Here is a 22,987-nt window from a genome sequence, read left to right on the forward strand (position 1 = left end):
AAAGCATGAATAGCAACGACTACACTACAGATAGGCAAATAGCAGGGATGTGTGAATTATTGGAATTGAAGCCATTGCTGTTAGAACTAGTTTTAAAATATGTTGTTTTCAAAATCATCTCTAGGGTGTCCAAAGTATTTCTGGGCTTCTTGATCAAGTTTCGGTAGCAATGAATCTGCCCCTTTGGTTGTGTTTCAGGGCCTTGAATACTAGCTGTTGAGACTGACATAAACAGCAGCCACATTTCCAGTCTGCCAGTATATTGTGTTCACACAATGTTCCATTACAGAAGAGTTTTCCATGAGGGATACATAGTCATTTCATTTGCTTGTCCAATCCTGGCTCATTTTACCCAGACTCTCAGTATGGTTTCTTAAAATTTAGGATTTGGTGGTGACTTGAAACACTGAATGTTTGTCCAAATGTATTGACAATTCAGTAAAACCAAATCCCTTGGTTTTTAATGTATATTCTGCAGGTTCAGAAGTATTCATATAGATGGATATCCAGTCAGCTGCCTTAAAATGAAGATGATAAAATAGACCTTACTAAAACTGTAGTTTTCTTTTGTCTGGATGTCCAATGTCTCTAGTTTAAGTTACTAAAAAGAGATTACACCCCCTAGCACTAAACTGTCATAATTCAAAGCAAGTGGAGAGTTTGTGAGAAGCCACATTTGGATAGCACCTGAAAGCCGTGCAGGCAATATAATTTGGCTGCCAGCAATTGCTGTATCTTTGCTGTTACAAAAATTCACAGCCATCCAGCTTGTATTTGACTTGTTTAGCTGTATTTAGTCTTTACTAGTTTTGCTGGTCCTCCTGAAATTTATTTTGCTTCTATTCTGGGGAGCTTGGTAAATATTTAAATTTCATCAGAACAGACCAGAATAATGGCTGATGTCAAAATTGTTAGAGGCTGTGTCTCAAAGCAGTATTCAGTTGCTCTGTTCTCCAGAGACTTTGCTGATTGAGCTAATGTTGCTTTTTCTCCATTCCTTCCCTCTGCCTGAGTGGTATCCTCCAAAGCAGTGATGCTTTCCCTGGTGGCTTATCAGAAATCATTGGTCTTAGGAGGACTTTCTTAGTTCTCATAAAATGAAAGAGAAGGTGAATAGATCTTACATTTATAGACAATAAAGAGAAATTACCATCTACTTTGACTATATGCCTTCTTTACAATGCTAAACTTAGTGGGGGGGAAAAAAGGAGTCAAAATCTATCCTCATTCCTTTATTTGGTGCAATATAGTTTGGGGATGGGGGATTGTTATATTTGTTGTGTTGCCACTCAGTAATGAGGAATAGAAGTTGTGATGGTACAGTATCATAGGAAGAAATCAGCAATTTCCTTCAAATGCTACAGTTCAACTTCCAAAACATGCCTGGTTTCATCAGATAAGTAAGAGGACCTTCAGTGTCAGAATGCAAATTCTTCTTCTTTCTAATTCACAGTGGGCTTGAGATGGTTCTTGCTAGGAGCATTTCTTTGGGCTGGCCCAAGAGGTTTTGACCTCTCTTTGTTATATAGCAGGCTATCTGCTGCAAGAGAGATGTTATCGGAGCATAGCAAATACAGAGTAGCATCTTCAGTTTTTGACAGGTAATCATTGAAAACATTTGCTGCTAGAGCCATCTCTCCTCTGTCCTTCTTTTCTCCTACTTCTGAGACCATCTTTGACAGTTTGGTTAGGTCATTACTGTTTCCTCTAAGACTAAGAAAACGTTTATGTTAGGTTGTCTTCTGTAGCTCATCTTTCAGATTTTAAGCAAATAACTTAGGTGCATACGTCCAAACCAGCTGGTTTTCTTTAGTAGCTGATAAATGTCAAGCAAGAGCAGGAGAATGTTGACAGGTCATAGATGTTGGTTGTTGCAGCTCTGTAGACTCAGCCCGCAGAAGATGTGTAAGCCAGGTGATGTTAGCAGCACTACATGCCTGTTTGCAGCATTTGGTAGGCAAACACAAAGAATTCTCAGCAAATACTTTGCATCTTACCACAGAACCTCTGAAAGAACCAAGCTTTCATTAGGTAAATAAGCAAGCATTGCATGCCAGAATGCAAACCTTTTTCCGTTCTTATGCTCGCCTGACTTCTGCAATCCTCCCACCAAGCCCAGAAGGTGGGAAGAGGTGCTTGATTCTGCTTCAGTTTAGAGACTGGCAATTTATCAGGGAGAGATTTTTTACAGCATTGTTGTGTGAGTGATGAGGGACACTGGTTATGAAATTATTTGAGCGCAACCCGGCAAGCTTTTAGGGATGGCTCATTTGCTTGTAGCTGTCCCGATGAGGATTAGTATTTCTTACCTGCAAGCTACCGTACATATAGTAAACCACTGGATCAGTGGGTTCTGCTGTGGAACTGTCAATGTTTGTTCTAGCAGATCTGTCTGTATTGGAGTGTGCAAAGCCTCTGAGAGCACTACGGCAGGGCTGTCAGCCCTGGCTCCCCAGTAGCACACTTCTACACACTTTTGCCTTTAATTTTGTGTTATTACCTCTTGCTGTTTTAAACTGCAGTGTCCTTTTGCCTCCTTGCTCTCCCTAAAGATAATAAGCTGACAGAGCTGATGACACTAGGAGCTGGGTGGAATGCAGGGAAACCAACCTTATAATACAAGCATGCAGCAGGGCAATTACCTGTGATCTGCAGACGCTGTTCTCAGTCTGAAGAAACCACTCATTTCAGCCAGCAGGCTGGAGGTGACGGCTGCCGGTGCAGGAGGCAGTTCATGTGCTTAATGGTTAGTGCTGGCTGGCGACCAACTTGTCCAGGCTCAAAGGAGCTCTCTTCTTAGCTCTCTCTTATACAGTGTGGGTTTTTTTTTTTTTATTTCTATGTCTATACTTTAAGTAAAGGTCATACCCAGTGCTCTGTGTGTGCTTCCAGCTAGCCTGACCACCTTTGCTTTTGTAATCAGGGTGCAGATGTGCTTCATGATTGAACAACTTCTGCGCACTGCCGCTCCTCCTCCCAGAGGAGTCCAGCAGGCTTGCTTATGCAAGCTGTCATGCTGTCTTTTTTTTCAAAAGCATGTGTGGGTTTGCTTTTGTGTGCATCCGGCTGGCTGTTAGTGCCTGCATATAATAGGCTCTGTATATAAAATCGTTCCCAAGCACACGGCTGCGGAAACAGCTTCCTTAAACCCCACAAAATTGCCAGCCCTTGCAGCTCAAGCCACCATAAATTACAAAAACCTGCTCCCACCTCACTGAAGCTGTGCCTGCCGGGCGCTGTGTGCACACACACACTCACTTTCCCTCTCTCGCAGTCAAAGATGATAGAAAGTCTTCTGGGGATTACTGCACATTTGTAGAGCAACAATGGAAAGCAGCACAGCACAAATATCTATTCTTCCTCACCCAGCATAACAAACGCTGCTTTGTCTCACATCTGGCCCTTTTTAATAGCTCAAAGCCAACAGCAGTAGCTATTTAACAGCTTATGGTAAATAAAGCTTTATTAAAACAACTTCCTTTTTCAAGTGTTTAATGATGAAAACAACCTTTCACCTGACATTTTATACTTTTTGTGCCATATCTAGTAGAAGAAATAAATTAGTTGTCATGGATAGATATTAAACTTTTTCCAGCAGATGATCTTTGAAAGCATCTTTGAAAATTCTCGTACTGAAAAGCGGGCTTAGAGCCCTTTGAATGCTGTGTGAGCCATGTGCCTGAGTGCAGACGTGCCGAGCTGCATTGTGCCGGCGCTGTGCGGGCTGTCGGGGCTGCGCCTCGGGGCTGGGCTGTGCCGCGGGAGGGCACCGGCTGGGCTCAGCCGGAGAATCGATGCAATTACACGCAATGAGTAGCGTTAACCTGTGTGTACACATGGAGGTACGTTCTGATAGTTCAAGAAACAACTTCTTACAATATGTTTAATGGTAAGGAAAATGTCAAGAGGTATTGGACGGGTTTTGTCTCTGGACCGCCACGTTTTACCACCAGGACAGGGCGCTGAGGGAAATGATGTTTCTTAAATCCATCATTGGAGGTGACAGGCTCCCGGGAGCTCCTGGGCTGGTTCGGACCCGGCTCCTCGGGGGTCCTCGCTTCAGGCGACGGAACGCGGCTGTTCCGCCTCGTGGCCTCCGCAGAGCCACCGCCCCGGGCCCCGCGTTCCCCCCGGGCTGTCCCGGTGAGGCCCCCCCGGCGCCCCCAGGTCCCCCCGGGCTGTCCCGGTTCCTCCTGGTCCCCCCGGGCTGTCCCGGTTCCCCACGGTGCCCCCAGGTCCCCCCGGGCTGTCCCGGTTCCCCCCGGTCCCCCCAGGTCCCCCCGGGCTGTCCCGGTTCCCCCCGGTCCCCCCAGGTCCCCCCGGCCCCTGACGGGCGGTGGCGCGGCCCGGCGGCGCCCCCTGGCGGGCAGCGGCGGCACCTGCCCCCGCTCGGCCGCAGCCGCTCCCGCTGTCGCTGCCGCTTGGCTTGTTGCTTCATCAAAGTCACTTCGTAGATACAGATTGTCTGCCCTCTCGTAGGACCCTCAGCATGCTGGAGACTTGCAGGAAATTATTAGTTTTTAGCTGACTGAATAAACAGCATTAACCAACTTGTGTGCTGTGGCGGCAGGGGGCAGGGATGTTTACAGCCGCTGTGCTGAATCCCTGCTTAAGGAACTGTTCTTCATTGCCCCTTCTCACCTACCGTTAAAATTTCTTAACTTATAAAGGTATTTCTTGTGTCCTTTTATTTATTCTCTTCTTGCCCTGAGTGGTCCGAAGTGCCTCCAAATTAGATCTTGTCTGGTGCAGCTGCCGCAGGGTGGCTGGCAGCGTGCTGATCCCCTGTGGAAATGGAGACCTGGCGTAGCGCTGTGCTGCTGGCCTCGAGCATCGCTCACAGCAGCCTCCCCTGCCTCCTGGGAAGGGTTCTCTTTCCTCCTCTGCCCTCAGAATGGATTTCTGGTGGGAATTTGGTCTCCGGAGCAATGGCACCCTGTTGCGGCAGCAAGGGGGTCAGTGGCAGTCCTTGGGGCTGGTGGGGCTGGGCAGCCTCTCATGTTTCCAGTGAGCTTCGCTCCAGGTCCATCTCGGCCCAGCAGTGAGGGAAGGAAGCCTGTGGGAACAAGAGCAGAAGGCACCTTGTGAAGTCTTTTTAAACTCAGGGAGAAGGCTGGACCTGTTTCAGTGGTAATTCAGGTCTGCCTTGGCCGCAGAGGAGCAGATTTCCCTGGTCCACTGGTCCTGGGGAGGGAGAGCTCTCGCTGTGGATGGCAGTTCTAGCCATCAGGAGAGCTCATCCCAGAGCAGAACTGAATGCACACTAACTTTAAAAATGCTCTACGGTTTTAGACATGTGTTTTTGAAGCAGTGATGAAATGTTCGACTTCTTTTTTTTTTCTCTCTCTAGGAGGCTGTTTAGGCTGCCTTAGGAACTAGTGGGGACTACATTTTACTAAATTGTTTTTTAAATTGTGTTACTTGAAGTACAGTTTCTGATAAAATAATTGCAGTCTCCTAACCTGAACTGGCAACCAACACGTAGTGTAGCAGAAATTTGTGAAATTCTCTTTCACAGGGCCACTGCAAAATTTCCTTCATTTTTCAATATTGAAGAAGGGTTTGTAGTAATGCTTTAAAAGATTCAGTATGTTTAGGGTTAAAAAAAAAAAAAAAGGCTAACAGGTTGATACATCTGTTCCTTTAAAAACAAAGCGTTCTCCATTTTTGAGACATCATAAATATGTAACTGAGGCCTCTTTAATTACTGCCTAGGGCTATAAACTCTCAATGCTAGAGGGGAGGGAAGAAAGAAGAATAATTCACATAATTTTTTAATTTTTTTCTTTTTTTAAAGAGAGGGAGATTGAGTCTTTGCCTCAGAAAAGAAAGAAGAATGGGGCTTTTTATTGTTGAATTACCAGAAGGTGCTGGGAACACTTATTTTTTTGTTTATCCTTTTGGATGGAGTTAGCATGTAAAGCAGTAGTGTACAACCTTCCTGACTAATGTGTGCACCAAACAGAGGGGATTTGTTACAAAGCACTAGGAAAAATTCCCTTCCCAGTCCTCCTCTGCCAGTACCCTTAATCCTGATCAGCAACATCCCCTGCTGTCTCTTGAGCTGCTCGCAGGCCTGAATCTCACCATGCTGTCTAATGCAGGGACACCGCAGGCCAGCCAGGGACCCTGCAAAGTCGTTTTCACTTGTGACCTGATAAGTGCACAGCACTTAACCGAATAGAAGTCTGTTCTGATTTAGCCCTGGCAGCCTTTCTATATCTTAAGTACCATTATTTTCGACTAAGGTGATCTTGCTGCTACTTTTAAAATAGCATGAGATCGACAGAAAGGGCATTTTTTTAAATTTCAGAAGGTGGATGTACGTGTGGGGAACCTGGCCAGAGTACAGCAATACCCATGTAGTAGGTGCAGTTACTGGAAATTTAATTCTGCTGTTATTTTTCTTCCAACCAAAATGGTCTGGTGTCAAAATGCTTATTCTGCCGTGGTGAAATTTCAGATCTGTATGATAACTTTCACTTTCCGTGTTTAATCTTTTAATTCTTGCTGAGGCCCATGAAAGAGTAATTTCCAGATAATAATGGTTTCCCACTAATAAGCTCTGCGTTTTTTATAGCAGAAATTGCTTAGAGCCAGTATGCTCACTGAAAAAAATTACTCTATTTGATGCTCTTGTGATGTGTCTGAGAGAAAGATAAAGATGAGTCTTGTGGCGGTGAGGCAGGGCATTTCAAATACAAAGCGTTATGTCATTCTGTGTGATGAGGCTTCATGTGTACAATTTTGTCTGTTTGGTTCATGCAACAAATGTTTATTGTCCAGGGGAGTTAGTGGGCTGAGGATCATCTCTTGACCAGAAGAGAATAAATGAGATTGGGCTGTAAAAGTAGCAAACTGTCAGCAGCAAAGGCTGGTGGGTGATTGTTCATCCGTGCTGTGAGGGGGAAGAGGCAGAGGGAGCCTGGCAGGGCAAAGACTGAGCCATCGAGCTAATAATATGAGAACAAGTGGGATTAAGCATGGAAGTGAAAATTTTTCTAGCTACTAGGGGAAAGGTGAGAGTCAGAGAGTACTTTTGAGTGAGAACCATTGGGTTTTAAAACCCAAAGAATTATTTTGGAGACTGAGTTTGATCAGCTTATTACAGAATTTGTGTGCCCTGTCTGTGTAGGAGAGTAGGAGATTGCACTCCCAGTCCTGCCTCCAAGAGCCTTGTGGGGTTCCTGCTCAGTTAGGTGAGTTACTTTCATGTATTCTGCCCCTCTGCTTTTCCAGACAAAAAAGAGAAGCTGTGCCATGTGGGAGAAATGACAGTTTGGACAAGTACAATAGTAAGCTGTGGTTCAGGTAGCTGATAGCAACCTTTGATTTTGTTTATGGTTAACTGTAAGGCAGTTAATTAGGGTGGTATTACATGTACAATTCAAAAATGTCATGACTTTCTTAAAAAAAAAAGTGCCTAAGTTTGCATGTCTTCAAATTTTTCAGCAGACATCCATGTGCATGTATATGTATTTGTTTTCGGTATGCCCTTCGCCATTGGTCCTGATGTTCAATTAAAATGCAGATAATTTGTCCTAGCTTGTAAGATGGATCACTGCTGAAGTAGTGTCATGTCTAGGCTAGCTTATCTCTTGATAAATACCTCTGCTGTCCACTGAGAGATTAAACTTCATGACTACTGAGGTCTGTTAGGGGATCTTACAGGCAGATAAGACTGTGTAACTGGCTTTTAATAAAATATATCAATTCACATTTGCTAGAGGACCTTTGGATGGTATTTGCTATTGAGAAGGTGGCAGTGACATAATCAAAAGATAATACTTGCATGTGGAACTGGCTCTTCTGTTATAATTTATTGACAGGAATGCTTTATTGAACCCTCTTGTGTCTAGAGTGTGGAGGTGAGGAGCTTGAGCTGCTGTTATAAGACCTCATTTAGTTGTCTAGCAGAAAAGATTTCTTCCCCTGAGTCTAATCCAGCAGGAGCCATGAAAGAATGTTATCAGCGAGGTACAGAAATCTCCGGCAGTTTGGGTGTGTGGGATGTGCGTGGATCCGTGGTCTGGAGTCTGTCTCGTTGTGAGAGCTGTGTAGTCAAGGTTCCCATCACAGGGAGCATTCTTCCCCTCAAGGGGGTTGAGTATGGACAGTGCGGGAATTGTTTAACTGAAGAGCTGTTGAGTTGTGTACCAGAAGTGGTGAACAGCCAGCTTCTCTAACAAGACAAGTATCTGAAAAATTTGCTGTCTCTTATGTGTATGGAGGGAGTGGAAAATAGTTTTGTCCTGAACAGTGTTCCAAAAAACCACTCAGTGCCACTGAAGAGGTTCATGAAGGAGAGGTTTCTGTGCAAGACTGGGACCTTGCTTGTGCTATATAAAGTTTGGTATAAATAGGGCATTTGGGGATATATTTCTGTGCTCACTCATTGTTCATGAATGTAAGGATATAACTTCTTAGAGTGTACCGATTTCTCTAGTAAAAGGATATGGAAATTTTAGGCAAAGATGTTTCTCATGTACCAAATGTGCAGTATCTACGCTTTATTTTCCATTTTAGATGCCATGAAAGGGACTGAAACAGCAGAGTATACACACACACATATACATATATATGTGAAACATCTCTGTGTCCCTGAGAGGTGAGTTCTAGAAAAAAAACACTTAAATCTGGTTAGCTCGTTAAGTACAGGCTGGAGTCCCATGTGCTTGTACTCAAAACATAAATAAGTAGAAGTCATGGTGCAAACCATTCAGTAATATGAATTACTGACTGAAACAGTTGATTAGTTGTTGGTTTATGGTGTCTTTATGATCTGCTGTTCTGCCACTACAGGAAAATCAAAGGGCAAGGCCAGAGAGGGCGAATGGGTGGAAAAGGCCTGGTGAAATACAAACCCACACCAAGGACCTTGCTTACCCTTACTTGTACTTTTAGTGTCTTAGTCCAAGTCTGAAGGGCATTCTGGCTGTCCCTGCATCCCAAGCTGTGTCCACAAACATAACTCAGCATGATGAGCATCAGTGGTGGGCCTAGGTCTCTAGATCTCTATAGCTCTTTAGATCTCAGATTAGAACTTGCTGCCAGCTTTCATTTTATGATTTCATACAGCTATAGCAACATGAATTAAAACTCCAAACACTACTCTGAGCCTTAATTTTTATTTTCTAGATTTATTTTTTCTTAAAGTCACAGGAATCTTTAATTTGCCTTAAGTTACACTGTTTGTTAAGAGATGGACCTAAAGACAGCAGGATGTGTTTTTCCAGAAGTAACAAGTAATTTGTCCAGCTATAGATACCTGAAAGAACACAATTTTTCTGGAAGGCAAGAACTGCTCAGCCCTTTGCTCTGAAGATCAGGCCTGTTCCATATATGCTAGGATGTGCATCTGGACTTTTGTCATTCTTAAAGTCTGGGCTGAGTTGTGGATCCCAGTCCTTCCTGCCCTGTCATCTTGGCCATTTCAAGGACTCATGAAATAGATCTGCTAGTTGGAGGAGAATCCAAAATGTGTCTGTTGGTTTTATTTCCAATCCAGAAATCCAGATTCTTCAGGACACACATTTTGTGCTATTTTTGGCCATGTAATGCTCTGCTGTAGCTGATTCATTTAATATTTATGGGAGGTATTTTCTCTCAGAGGAAGATTAGGAAGAATCCCCATGCCCTTGTCCTTGCAAAAGCCAGGCTGTCATTGTTATTGGGATTATTATTATTTTATCTCACAGTGTGCTCAGGATTTTCTTGCGAGCAGCTCTGTTCAATTGTTCAGGTAGTGGAAGTGTATCAGCTGTGTTCAGTGATCTTTATTGTCCTTTTTGTCTTGCAGATCGAGGGATTTTAATGGCTTTCAGGTAGAAGAAAGTAGAGACAATCAAAATGAATTCTATGGACAGGCACATACAGCAGACCAATGACCGGCTGCAGTGCATAAAACAGGTAAGCTGAAGATGGAGGTCATTGCTGCCAAGTGAGGGTTGGGTGTTGTGTGGCAGGTGTTGTGCACTGCGGTTACCTGATGCTTAATGACTGTCCTTGCCCTTCAGAGGGAAGGAATGAGACAATGTAATCTCATTGAAGAGAATATCTGCTGTGAGAGCTGGTCTATTAACCTCAAAAGCCAAACTTTCCCTCACACCTTTCTAAGAAATCTTCAGCCTGGAGACTGAACAAATCTGTCTCAGCTGGAAGCAGAGTGGTGCTCATCCTGCCAGCTCGGCCTGGAGGGTCACAGCAGGTGACTGTCATTCTAGTGCTCTGAGCACAGTAATCCACAATTCTGACGGGCCAGTTTTGATTTTAATCCAGTAGCTGACCTGAGACCTGCACTGCCTGGAGACTCAGAACTTGGATGGTTGGCATGCCTCCAAGTGCTCAGAGTGCTGCTTAATCAGTTTGCATGGAGACTGTAAAAACTTCTGTTTGCAAGGTAAAATTTTCAGAAGCATCTGTTTGTGAAGATGAAGGGCTCTTCACATGCCAGTGCCTTTCAGTGAATTATGTCTCATTTACAGATTTCCCCACTGTAACTGTGCTTGCAAATGCTTTTATAACCAAGTGAAACTACAAAGGCAAGGATGAGTAGAGATCATCTTTCCCTGCTTTACCCTTCTCAGTGAACTTTGCTCTCTAGGGTTGCAGGCAGTGTGTATTCTCCCCTCACATATGTTCTCGTCCACATGCAACAATCGTAACAGAATTTTCATAGGAATGGTCCTTGTAGAGGAGGTAAGCAAGAGAAAAACACAGGAAATAGACCCATGAAAAACCATTCTCTAAATCAATGCATGCATGCAGCAAGCAGATGCATAAATGCAAGCTGCACAGAGATATTTTGAAGATCCCATCTGGATCCGGGAGATGACCTCCAAAGTTCATCTCTTCAGACTGGTTGAAATTTTCTGAATTACGCTGGAAAAACAGAAATTTGATATTCCATGAAATTATGTTCCCAAATAATTTTTCACTGTTGTCTGAGCAGTTTTCTTTGTCACAACAGGTCACAGCAGAGTTCTGCTGTTTTAGTTTTTTTATTTGTATTAACCAAGTTAAAAACCTGCCTGCTTACTTGTGCCCTAGGGCATGTGCATATTGCTTCTTGAGGCAGCACAGCATTTCTGTGTTGGTAGATTTGTATTGTAGACACAAGCACCCTCAATCAAAGGAACTGGTAAAAGATGAGCATGGAGGTGGTACTGGACCAGTAGCTCTGGATTTTTAAATTTATTTACTTAACTACAAGTTCCTCAACAGAAGCAGCCAAGGGGAAGTGCTGATCCCTTTCTGGAGAGCAGCGATAGGACACAGAAACATGGGATGATGCTGTGTCAGGGGAAGTTCAGACTGGGTGTTAGGAAAAGGCTCTTCACTGAGAGGATGGTCAGTCACTGGAACAGGCTACCTATGGAAGTGGTCACAATACCAAGCCTGTCAGAGTTCAAGGAATATCCAGATGATGCTCTTAGTCATAGGATTTAATTTTAGGTGGTCCTGTGAGGAGCAGGAAGTTGGACTTATTGATACTTAGAGGTCCCTTCCAACTCGATACATTCTTTGATTCTATAAGAATATGCTTCTCTTCTCTTATTCTTATCAATCTCCATCATTATGTTGTTACAGCTTTGCCTAGATATTAGTGGAAGTTTATATTTTCTAGAATGTGTTGTAATGCAGAAATATGTGGGTTTTTGCAAGTCTGGCCATGCAGATGCTTTGGGTGATATAAAAAAAGAATACAGCTCACACCTAAACCAGATGATTTTTCTCTCCATATTTCCTTTGCAAGAGAGGATTTCAGAATAAATCAAACAAAGCTAGTTCATAGGTCAAGGAACAGAAATAGGAATCTTTTCCTGCGGAATTGCTGGTCATAATCCAGCCTTTCTCTGTGGTGTCTCTCTCTTTCATCACTCTGCAGTGAAAGTTAATGCATCTAATGGCCCTTTAGAGGCCTGAGGAAAATATGAGTTTGAGAATTTCATCCCAGTTTCTTATGAACAACTATCTGGTTCAGAAAAAACATGCCCTTGACTGGTACAAATCGGTGTCCTTTTTGGCCATCCTAGCCTATAGGATGAAGAATGAAGGTTAAATTGTTCTGCAATTTAACCTTCTAGCTGTAAGAACAGACCTTTACATCAAGTGAAGACAAATGGAGGATGCTGCTCAGCTCCTTTTTCTAGAGCTGTCAGTTTCTGTACATAATTTATATTATTTTAATTAGATAAGAGAATATCAAATTACACTTCTTAAAGTTTTAAAGAGATAATTTTGCCTATGTAATGGGTACTCTGTCAGTTAAACCACTAACTTCATTTATACATAGTGCTGTTTTGCATACGCAGCTTGGATATTTCTTCAGTGATGAAGGCCAGGGGAAGGGAGGAAGGTCAGGCTGCCCAGCATTTGTTTAACACTCTCTGTTTTCTTTGATCCTGGAAGAAAGCTTGGGGTTTTCTGGTAGAGCAGGGGCATGCTTGTGTCAGAGCTCAAAGAATGCCTGAAAAGGAGCTATCCTGCTGGGGAAGGCTTGTGAATTCATGGTTTCTCCATTCTGTTTAGACCCGAAAAAAGAAGAGGAGAGGAAGAAGAAAACTCTTGTTGTCAACTCATGAAAAACTGTAGTTAACCAAGATAGTGGCTGAACACCAAAAATATATCTCAGAAAGCTTTTTTTTTGTGAGAGTGGCACTACATGTAGTTTTGTTGGGGAGTAATGACTGATTGTTTAAAAAAAAAATTGTTTTGTTGTAGAAAGTAGCATCAAAACTGCTGTTTGCTTTTTCACAGTTCCAAAATCTTGTGCTGTTATCTTTGCCATGGTGCAGAAAGGGACAGAAACTTACTTTACCTCTTTGGAAGACACTCACCTCCCTGTCGCAGGGTCATACATTTCCAGTTTGAGGACATTTACCTTGTCCTTTGAGACAGGTCATTAGCTGGCTGATACTAGAAAGAGTAATTTCCAGTTCACCCATTGAGAACTGGCCCACACACTGCTCCGTGCATGTTGGGTTTGGGAGCAAAGCAGTACCTTGCATGGCCGTATCAATGTATCTTCACCTAATCTGGGATTAACTGCAGGGTCAGACAACAATACGTCTGCCTTTTCTTCCTGGTCTCGTCTGTCATCCTCTTTTCCCAGACTGTGAAAAAAACACTGCTGCTGTTCTCCTGAGCACACATGTGCTTTTGGGGTGGTTAACACAGCAGTGGTGTGGAAGGTGCACCGCAACACGGGGAGGAAAACCATCCTTCCTTGGTGCCCAGCATCTACTGGTTTTATAACGCTGCTGGCAGCCAGTGACTCCTGCAGCCAGACTGAGAGCTGTCTGCCGCCCTCCTTGCCCCTCACTCCAGCCCCTGAGAAATGCTATAAATGGTAATCCATGTGCCTCTTTAACTAGATCAGGTTTCAGCACAGGGTCAGGACAGGCTTCTTTCTTCCCAGCTTTGTGACTTGTGAGACACCCACAATATCCTTGCTGACTTCTGTTCCAGGATCAAGGTTGTGTTTTATCTTCACCTTTTTTAGTGCTTTAAAGCTACAAACCCAAAACTTGTATATGATCAGCTAGTTAGGAAATGAAGTGTGTGTTAAGAAGTGTTTCAGAATAGATGAAAGGGCAAACTGAAGAGGTGGCTGTGTATTTATGCTTAAAAAAACCCTAGACTTCTGTGGAAGGCTGGAACAGCTTGTGTGGTCTCTTTGTAGCTGATTCCCTCAGTATTTGTAAGTGTGTGTGCTTTAAAATCAAACATAGCTTTTTTGATGTACAGTGGAAAAAGCCAAAGTAACAGGCTTTCCTTAACACGTGCAATTAGTTTGTCATGACACAGGAGACTCTTCAGGGTACATTGAAGGGAGCTGGATGTTCAGGGCACAGGCTTTTTTCTTTAAGTCTTTGTCCATACAAACAAAACCACAAAATTACCTTTGTGCAAAGCAAAGGTCTGATAGCCCCTGGGAATCCCCTGCCATATTTGAGGCTGCAGTAATAATCTGTTTATCTGCTGAGGGCTCGTGGATCAGGTGGCTCTGGCACAATGTCCACCGCGAAGCTGTGGGGCAGCAGGAGCTGGCTCAGGCAGGCACGGAGCTGAATTTGAGAGCTTCCTTGCTGCCTGCTGCCCAGGCACAGCCTTCTAAAGGAGCCAGCTTGGCTTCTGCTGCATAGAAAATCCCAGTAAAGAATTGACTGGGTTTCTTAAAGCATTCTTCATAGCAGTCCAGAGGTGTGGCTTTAACCAGACGCTGCCCATTGCTTTTGTTAGGTGATGGAAGCAAATGCCAGGGGAAAGCAGTGGGTTGGTTTAACATCTCTCTACTCTTACTCTAATGGGTCTACTTGAAAAACATAGAACTTTAATCTAGGGACTTCTACCTTTTGTGCCTGTTTGCTTGTCAGGCAGTTTCGTAAGGTTTCTGTATGTTTCTTCTGAAATTCTTGCAAAGAAGAAGATGGAAAAAAATCTTTCTGTATTTAAGTTACAAGGAAGCCACCCCTTTCAGAAGGAGCGTGTGATATCTTCCTGCCGTGCTGAGCACAGTTGTTAGGCTCTGTAAAAGCTGTGCTGAAATGTTAGTAACAGGTTAAGGGGAAGTGTGCAAAGGCTCTCTGGTGTCAAAAGTATTAGATCGTGGTGGGAACAGAGAAAGTTGTTTCTGCTGCTTGTGTCATGGCATATTAGGGCACATTGAGCAGTATCATCAAATGATGCTGGATCACCACTTAATTGGAGACACACATCACATAGCTGATTTCCAGAAACCGATTAACATCTCTCCCCTCTTTCCTTCCAGAAGGCTTGCTGAATTGCTGCCTAGCAATGCTTTTTAGTGCCTACCCGGCCATTTAGAGAGATATGCTAAAAGTTGTAATTGCTGTGTGTTTTTGTTGATATTTTCTTGCTCAAATTGGAAACAAGCAAGCCCATTTCTTTCATCATTCAGCAGCTAGGTTTTTGGTAGCTTGCAGTTCAGGGGAAAATAGAATTCTTTGTATATTTACATAACTGTTTTTAAGTGCTGAAGTGTTTGAACTAATTCTTCTGCTGTTCAGTGTTATTGTTGCAGACTCATGTAAATGCTAAGCAGTCCTAAACGTATCATTTTTAGTGCATTTTGGACTGGTTACCAAGGACTGGTATGAAATTACAGCTAAAAAGATTTTAATAAAAAGAAAAATGCTTCCCATACATTTTTTTCATTTGCATATGCTTACAAAACTGCCCACAGTAGTTTCATGAAACTTTCATTCTTGAAGAACTTTGAAAATTAGAAGTATTCTTATGAAGAGTGCATTTATTTAGAACATACTTTTTTTTGGTATTCTATATAAGTGTTACAGGGGGTTTTAGCAGCTAAATATGAAATAACGAGGCTAAAGGGGAAAAAGACCTTTTCCATAAAAAGACATTTGATGGGCCTCGGGTGTTACAGTTTATTGGTTAAATGGTCCATCAGTGCTGTGTTAGTAGCTACATTTTTTTTGTATCTTTTTTTTTGAGGCCTATAGCTGCAAGTCCTTTGTCTGCTTTTCTGCTCAGTCTGTGATGGAATATTCCTCTGCTAGACTTAAGTATGTTTAGGAAAAACTGTCAGCAGACCAGTTTTCCTGGCTCCTCTACTCCATTTAGAGACTTGTCAGTCAACATTCCTGCTCTGTTAGATCCTTCATCCTGGTAGGGAAGCTGCAAGGGAAAGAGCAAAGAGGCAATTTGCTAGAAGTGCTTCTGGTAGGGAGGGGAAGAAAGCACTTTCTTGTTGTTTGCAGTATTTGTCTGGTTTGTTTATCTGACAAGATTCCAGTGGGTGGAATATAACCCATCGTGTTGTGAGGCAGATTCGTAAAGTTCTGGCAGGTTCACTTTTCCCATTCCCAGTTCTGCTGCTTTACTGGAGCACCTGTCCTCAAGGACTGGGGTTTTAGTACTCTTAATATTAGTCGTGCTAGTATCCTCAGTATTTCCATTTCAAAACGGAAAATGCGCATTTTGAACTCACACAGAAAACCTCCAGTACCCATAGGATTTAGTATAATTTTATTCTTTTCTGTGCAACAAATTAATCTGGCCTGTTTTACCTTATTTACCAAAAGACAATTGTCTTTTGGTAAATAAGGATGAATATTTGAAAATTCTAGAAATCTGTAAGTTGAGTCTATGATGTCACCTTGGTGTCAGATGAGCATAGGAAGTCCTTTTTGTCAGCAGCTGGGTCAGACTCTGCAGTGGAAATGTGACACAGCTGGTGACATCTCTGACTTATGTCCTGCTATTTCTGGCTCTTCCTTCTTGCATATGCGTTTGCTACTCGACTTGCCACTATTGTGTGCAACAGCAAATCCATAGAGGTATGGCTTAGAGAGCATTTGCACATAAGGACCATTTACCATTTTTACTGTTTGTAAAAGCAGGTGTTCTCAGAAAAGTTGTAGTGGCTGAAGTACTGTTAATATCAAGAGCCTTCAGCTGTGCAGACCTCTGGCATCATCTCGTGAAGGAAGAGTCTCTTCACTGCTGGTGCTCACTCCTTCTTGCCTCTGTACAGTAACATATTTTACGTGGGCAGGTCGCACAGCTGGTGCTGTGGGCAGTTTTGTAAACGAAAAACTGTCTGGGGAAGCATTTTTCCTTTTGATTTGCAAATATCTTAGTAATGCCTAGCTGGCTGGTAGAACCTGTGAGAATAGGTCATGTGAATTCTACATCTTCCACAGGGGTATCAGTTTGTGTAGTTGTCATTTTAAGTAGTCACATTGAGATTTTATCTCTGCATAGATTAAGAGATTAAAATAATAAAGGTTGAATCAGTTAATTAAAAGTGCTATTAAAAGCTCAATAAGTAAGTAAATTACTCAAATGAGTCAAAAAAATTATTGGAAAACAAAATACGTCCAACAAATGTGCTGCTGTTCAACTGAGTATACTGAAGACTATTGGTTATTTTTCAAAATCAGTGAATTTATTCTCCTGAAATTTAGAAAATTAATAAATGTATCTATTTTAATTAAATTTTAGAAGTTGATTCTGTACATAAATCAGAGGAGTTGGTGGGGTTTTTTTCCCCCCTTGCTATCAACTCACTTTATGCTCTTGGGTGGGGTTATTTCTTTTTTAGAGAATTCGCTATTGACAATAATCTTCCAGTAAAGGGAAGGATGTGATAATTCTTTAATGTTCTTAAAATACCTTGATAAGGCAAGAACTGCATGAAAGAAAACCACCAACCCAAACTTTTCATAAGGCTGTGATATGTACCTCAAATTATGAAATGGTTCATAACACTGAAATATTTATATAGACACTCCACTTTGCCTGAGTCCTTCACTTAATCTTCTACTAAAACACATTGTGAAAGTAGATATTCTTTTTGTCAAGACATCAGGTAAGCAAGTCTAGAACAAATAAGCCTATTTTAAACAATAAAATCTGTTAACAATTTACGTAAATATTATTGTAATAATTAAACATTGTTCTAATAGTGCAGTGATATGCTAACAGAAAGAGTATGGCCACCACTTTGAGAAAATTAACTCCTTGATATGTTGAGATATTTAGGACTGAAACTTCTGACTGAATATCACGAGGGCATTAGAGAAGAAAGCTCCTGTATCATTGCAATGTCTGTTGGAATGATAGGGCTCAGCATTGTTGCTGTAGTCGCATAGAGACATCTCATGCTAGCATGGTGTAGTAGGGAGATACTAATGGAAAATGGGTTGTTCCACTTGCCAAGAAGAGCAAGTGAACTGGTTAGGCAAACTGATTTCGTAATTCTGTTGAGCTGTAATTGCAAATTTAAAGCCTTGCATGGCTGAGCATGGCCTTGGAGAAAGAGCAAACAGTTTTACCTTTGTCTTTTGACTTTTATCCTGTAAAATCAGTTTGTGAATGCTTAAGGAAAAATAATTCCAGCCCCTTTGATTATTTGGAGTCTTTGTAAACCCTCCTGTTCCCACTGCTCTCAGCTGACATAATAGCAGTCCAGGTGCTGGGGGCAAGGAAGGTACAAAGATTGGACCATCAAGAGATGAACATAAAGACATACTGCCATTAGTCTGCCCCATTTCCATTTTCAGTCAGATCTGATCACAGCCTTCAGACCCCCAAGTCACAGTTTCCTCCTGGGCAGGGGAGGGTGGGGTGGAACAGCAGGTTATGACTGCTCCTTTTAATTTGCTGCATGTTCCCTTACTTAACATAAAGTTTTATCAAAGTATATCATAAATGTACTGCAGTTACGCAGATCTGAATGGTTTGGAGTAGGAAGATAGTGTTGCAGTTCTGATCAGCAGAGTTAAGGAATGATTCTTGTTTTAGCTCTTCTGGCTTCTATGTATAGTTCTTGAGGATCAGATGTTAAATCCATTTCTTACACTTTTGTAAAACTAATGGACAAGCCAAGGTTGCAGTATCTTTCCTTTGCTCCAGCACATGCATATAGGTGTGTAGTCATCCTCGCAAAACTCATGGTACAGGAGATCCAGACAGCAGAACAAGGCTGCTCAATTACCAGGCATTCACCTTTTCTGAAATCAGTACTGAATTACACACACACTTTATACTAAAAGTGTATGAGAGAAGCATCTATGAAAATCTGCGTTAATACAGATTTTGTTCCCTTACAGCTCATAACTGAGCAGCTTGGGTTTTTTGCAGTTCAGTGATGCTCATATTTTTTATTTGTTCTTTTTCTCATTTGCTTAGCATGTGATCTTGCCCAGTATTTTCTTGATGCTAAACATCTGATAAAGAGGTGCTGGTCTTTGCTCAGTATTTACTGTTTTATTTTTAAAAAGAAGCTGCAATGGACAAAGGGGGCAAAGGTGACTCTGTGTGCTCTGTTTTTTATAAGTGGGAATGGCTAACGTGGTCTTAATCTCACTCTCAGTGTATCTAGTACCTCTCAAAATGTGAGCCTAATAAAATATTTATAAAGCCTCCGATGGAATGAGCCATATAAGTGCAAGATAATTCTATTAATTAGGGATCTCTCAATCTCACAAACACTAAATTGGGGGGGGGGCGGATTATCTGAATACAAAATGCACAGCTTGAGCCTTTTAATTTTTTGATAAATAAAACAATCTTTGATATTGAAAGGGACTGCAGAGAATTGAACTATCTATACCCATATCCAGATAAACAAGAATCACACTCCCAAGAGACAGAGAATAGCTCAATACTCCCCTCTATCCTCATGAAAAAGACCATTTATTTTGAATATTGATTGCAGATGAGTTTTTAACATACTGAGTATGGCCGCTTATGGATAGGGCAAGATGTGTATAATCACAGTTGACTGTAAAAAAAATAAAGATAGAGAAACCACCTATTTCAGGTTATGTCATTTTCTATGTTTTAAGTGTATTCCTGAGTGGTGTCCTGTATTTCTGTACAGGAGCTCTCTGGCAGCCAGTGGCGGGCATGCCAGGGAGAGGGAGAGTTCTGGGTGGATGGGGATCTGAAGTAGAGGTCTTTGCATAGGAGGAGGAGACAGGTTCATGATTGGGCTCACTCACAGAGCTTGCTCAGGGTTTAGAGTAAAAAAGCTTCAACCAATGTATGAAAGCAAATGGCTCCTGCTGGTTGGAGGTCTTATGGTGCTGAGTGAGCTTTCAAATTTAGGTCCAGTAGCAGTGTACCTGTGCACTGAGTAACACACAGAGACCAGCCTTGTCTCCCCTTGGTTATGCTCTGCAAGGGTGTCTGACCAGGCATCCTACTTACATTCTTAAGAGAGGTGATTAGTTTTCGTTTGGGAGCTGAAGGCCCTTTGCCCCATATGCAGGAGCACAGTAATTCTGCTCTTGAGTTGTTTTAAGTTGAAGGGCATGTCATCTCTTTCAGTTCTCTCTGCCCTTTCTCTTTCCAGGTCCCATTCTTCCCTACTCCCCTCTTCGCCCCACTTCAGCACAGTAGTGCATTTTCATTACACATAATTGCAGGCAGGTCTGGATGAGCATTAAGATGGACAAAAAACAGTCTGAATTGCCTGGCAGAATCTGCCAAAGCACATGGCCACCGAATCCCATCTCAAGGGTCAGAGTGAGATACACACCAGAGTTAGAAAATTCCATAGGCATGAAGAAGTGGGTCAGCTCCTTCACCAGTCATTATCAGTTTAGCACCAAAAGAATTATGATTTCTGTTCATAGTTTTGAGCATAGTTATTTTTGTATATAAATTTTGATAGCTGCTTTTTGTTATTAAATTCACAGATTTTACAATCATATGAGAATTTTAATTTCCATTGTTGTGAAGAAAGGCTTGAAAACCTGCATGCTGCAGCTGAAAATAGCAAGCAAGTCATGTGAACCTCAGAGTTGTACACAGGCATTTCAAATGCCACCACCTCTTGCCACCGCAAAATTTGTTATGTTGAATATCTGGCTCATCATTTGGAAAAGATGGGCTTGATACTGTGTTTTATATACTTTGAAATTCTGGACAAAGTAAAAAAATCTTTCTGCTGGAAAGTTTTGAGAGCACACAGATGAACCTGTTGTCTAAACTTGGCTGAAGTCTCAGGATTACCTCAAGAGTAAATATGTACAGAATACTAAAAATCCATGTTTCCTTTTGGTGCCTTTCTTTGTATGCATTGTGGGTTTTGGAGAATAATGAGGAATATTAGTAACAAAATATTCCTCTGGCTTGAAATAATCGACAGTACAGTTATTTTTTTAAAAAGGAGGGTGTTGTGAGGCAGGAGTATTTATGCTGTGAACTTAACTGTGTCATCCTCTTACACTGATGATACAGCTCCACCTTTGGGAGAAGTTTCACGATGCGTTTAGTCCAAAGCTGCTGCTGAGAGCAGAGTCCTGGTATCTTCCCAGCCCTACCTTTTGTTTGCTGCCACTTTCTTTGAGTCACGTCTCCCTGTGAGTGATGACTGAAAGTCAGCATTTGGGAGGTTAGATCACAGTCAGAACAGCAAGTGTAGTCTGAGGCACTGAAACTGCTGGAAGTACATGTTTGGGCAAAGAAGCTCGCAGAGACAACCTACCATAAGACTCAGCATTACCAACAAAATGTATCCTAAGTCTTAGGTCAGCTTTCAGTCTAGTACTGGTATGAAAAAATGATGTAACATGTTCCCATTCCCATGGCTCCTGAAGAGCCTTCCGTGGAGTGGCTCACACTGCTGCTGTCTCCCCTGCTAGTGCTAAGGTTCAAGGACCTGCCCTGCCTGCCATCCTGGAGGGCCAGTGCAGCTCAAATTGTTAGTGTAGAATGTGGCTAATTCATCGTGCAGGCAGCCACGTGTCCTCTTGTGCTGTGCAGGGGCACAGGCAGGAGAAGACAGAGGGAGGCAGGAGCCTTCCAGGACTGGCAGCATCCAGTGCTTGCATTAGCTGGCAGTGCTTGTGGAGCAGCAGCCAGGGCTTTCTGTCCTGAAGGAGAGCAGCTGCCCCCTGGATTCAGTTTCCCCAACTGGTGGACCAGAATGTTTGCCAAGTGTGCAGCCTTGCCACATGGTGTGTAGGAAGGGGTTAACTTCAGAGCGAAGAAAAGGCTACCTACATCTCTCTGTGTTTTCTTTTTCTGTGCACTGAAAAGCTCCCTGTGTTGCCGGTGTTCTGTGTCGCTGATGTAAGATTCCCAGACTTGTTGATTAGTGAAGCTAGACAGTAGACAGGGTCCAAGTGGCTAACCATGTGAGAAATGCAGTGACTGTAGGCTACTGTTAATTAACCTAGAATCTAGCTACATGGCATAATGTCTGCGTGATAAGTTATATTATCTTCAGCAGTTCAATTAAATCAAGGAGTGAGACACAGAGCAGACGTAACTCAGCAAAACAAACAGACAACTTGAGTCAGCCTTCATAATTTGCTGCGACATCACGTAAATAAATGCAATAGCTTGTTTAGCATAGTTAAGCAGTTTGCTGCTCAAAAACTTATTTGCATGACATCTCATTTTGAATAGGTTAAGTTGTGGCAAATTAGGTCTCTGCCTTCAGTCTGATGTATTCCACAGAAAAGAGGAAAAAAACCCTCCACCAGAGATGTCATTTGTAAATTGAAATTCAGCATTTGTTTTCTATAGCAGCAAACTGGAACATATGGATTTCATGTTTAAATGATTCACTTTCCATACCGTTGCTGTCACGTTAGCATTTCTTGATGTGTGTGAGATAATATTAAGCCTCTGTAATTGTTCTTAATTTTGACTGATATTCTAGCATTGCTTACTAGACTGTTCTGTCAAAGGTACACAAGTGTACAAATGGGTTGCAGACTTCTATATTTAGAGGAGACAAGGCCATTGTCCTTGCCATGTTTCAATGTGGATAATTGGTTTCAGTCTCCAAACTCATACTGAATCTTGGACTGCAGGAAGTGGTTTTCACCACTTTGTTGGTGAGATGACTGAGAGTACTCACTTATGCTTTAGTATCCTTCTGAATAATAAGTTCTTTATTGTATATGCCTATTTAACTCATAGGGGCCTAAATTCATATGTGGAATGAAGCTTATATTTTTGTGCCCATGGCAGAGTTTTTATTGTATATCAAGACTTTTTGGTCACTGATTGGAAGGGAGTAACAATTTCAAGTGGTGGCTGTATTTTGAAATGTTGCGACCAAAATTTGCCGCGTATCAGCTGTTGTGTGTAACTCTCAATATGATTGTTGTTGCCCTCTCTCCAGGCAGCTACAGAGCAGTAAACCATGAAATGGGCACACAGACAGTTGCAGTGGAATCTGATGGCCTTGGGTCCTATTGTACCTGCATCCTCTGCCTCTGTGTCCACAAAAATTTGCAAAGGTGGTCTGTTCTTTATGTAATTAGAGCATTTAAGCCAGAGGTGGTCATGAGCAGCAGTAGATGTTCCCGCCTTCCCTAGAATCCAGCCCAAATGTCAGCAGTCCTCAGAAAAGGGCTTTGTTGGTATAGTTCACTCTTCTTGGACATAGTAAAATGGAGAGCAAAGTCTTTTGCTGTTCTCTATTCCCTTACAGCAGCCTGTTAATTGAAGAGCTACAAAGAACAAAAGATTC

At 42.3% G+C, this 22,987-nt stretch overlaps 1 protein-coding gene across 7 annotated transcripts in view; it reads left to right on the plus strand.

Annotated features, from left to right (window-relative positions):
* The window catches only part of ZMIZ1 (zinc finger MIZ-type containing 1), a 293,828-nt gene that overhangs the window by 126,970 nt on the left and 143,871 nt on the right, over positions 1-22,987 (plus strand). For all 7 annotated transcript variants that reach the window (XM_032115721.1, XM_032115720.1, XM_032115726.1 and 4 more), the window contains one exon: positions 9,800-9,909. In XM_032115721.1, coding sequence (XP_031971612.1) covers positions 9,850-9,909 — 60 coding nt within the window. In that variant the 5' untranslated portion in view covers positions 9,800-9,849. The remainder of the gene's footprint in view (positions 1-9,799; positions 9,910-22,987) is intronic.

The sequence above is a fragment of the Corvus moneduloides genome, chromosome 8 (genome assembly GCF_009650955.1).
Source record: "Corvus moneduloides isolate bCorMon1 chromosome 8, bCorMon1.pri, whole genome shotgun sequence".
Taxonomy (NCBI): domain Eukaryota; kingdom Metazoa; phylum Chordata; class Aves; order Passeriformes; family Corvidae; genus Corvus; species Corvus moneduloides.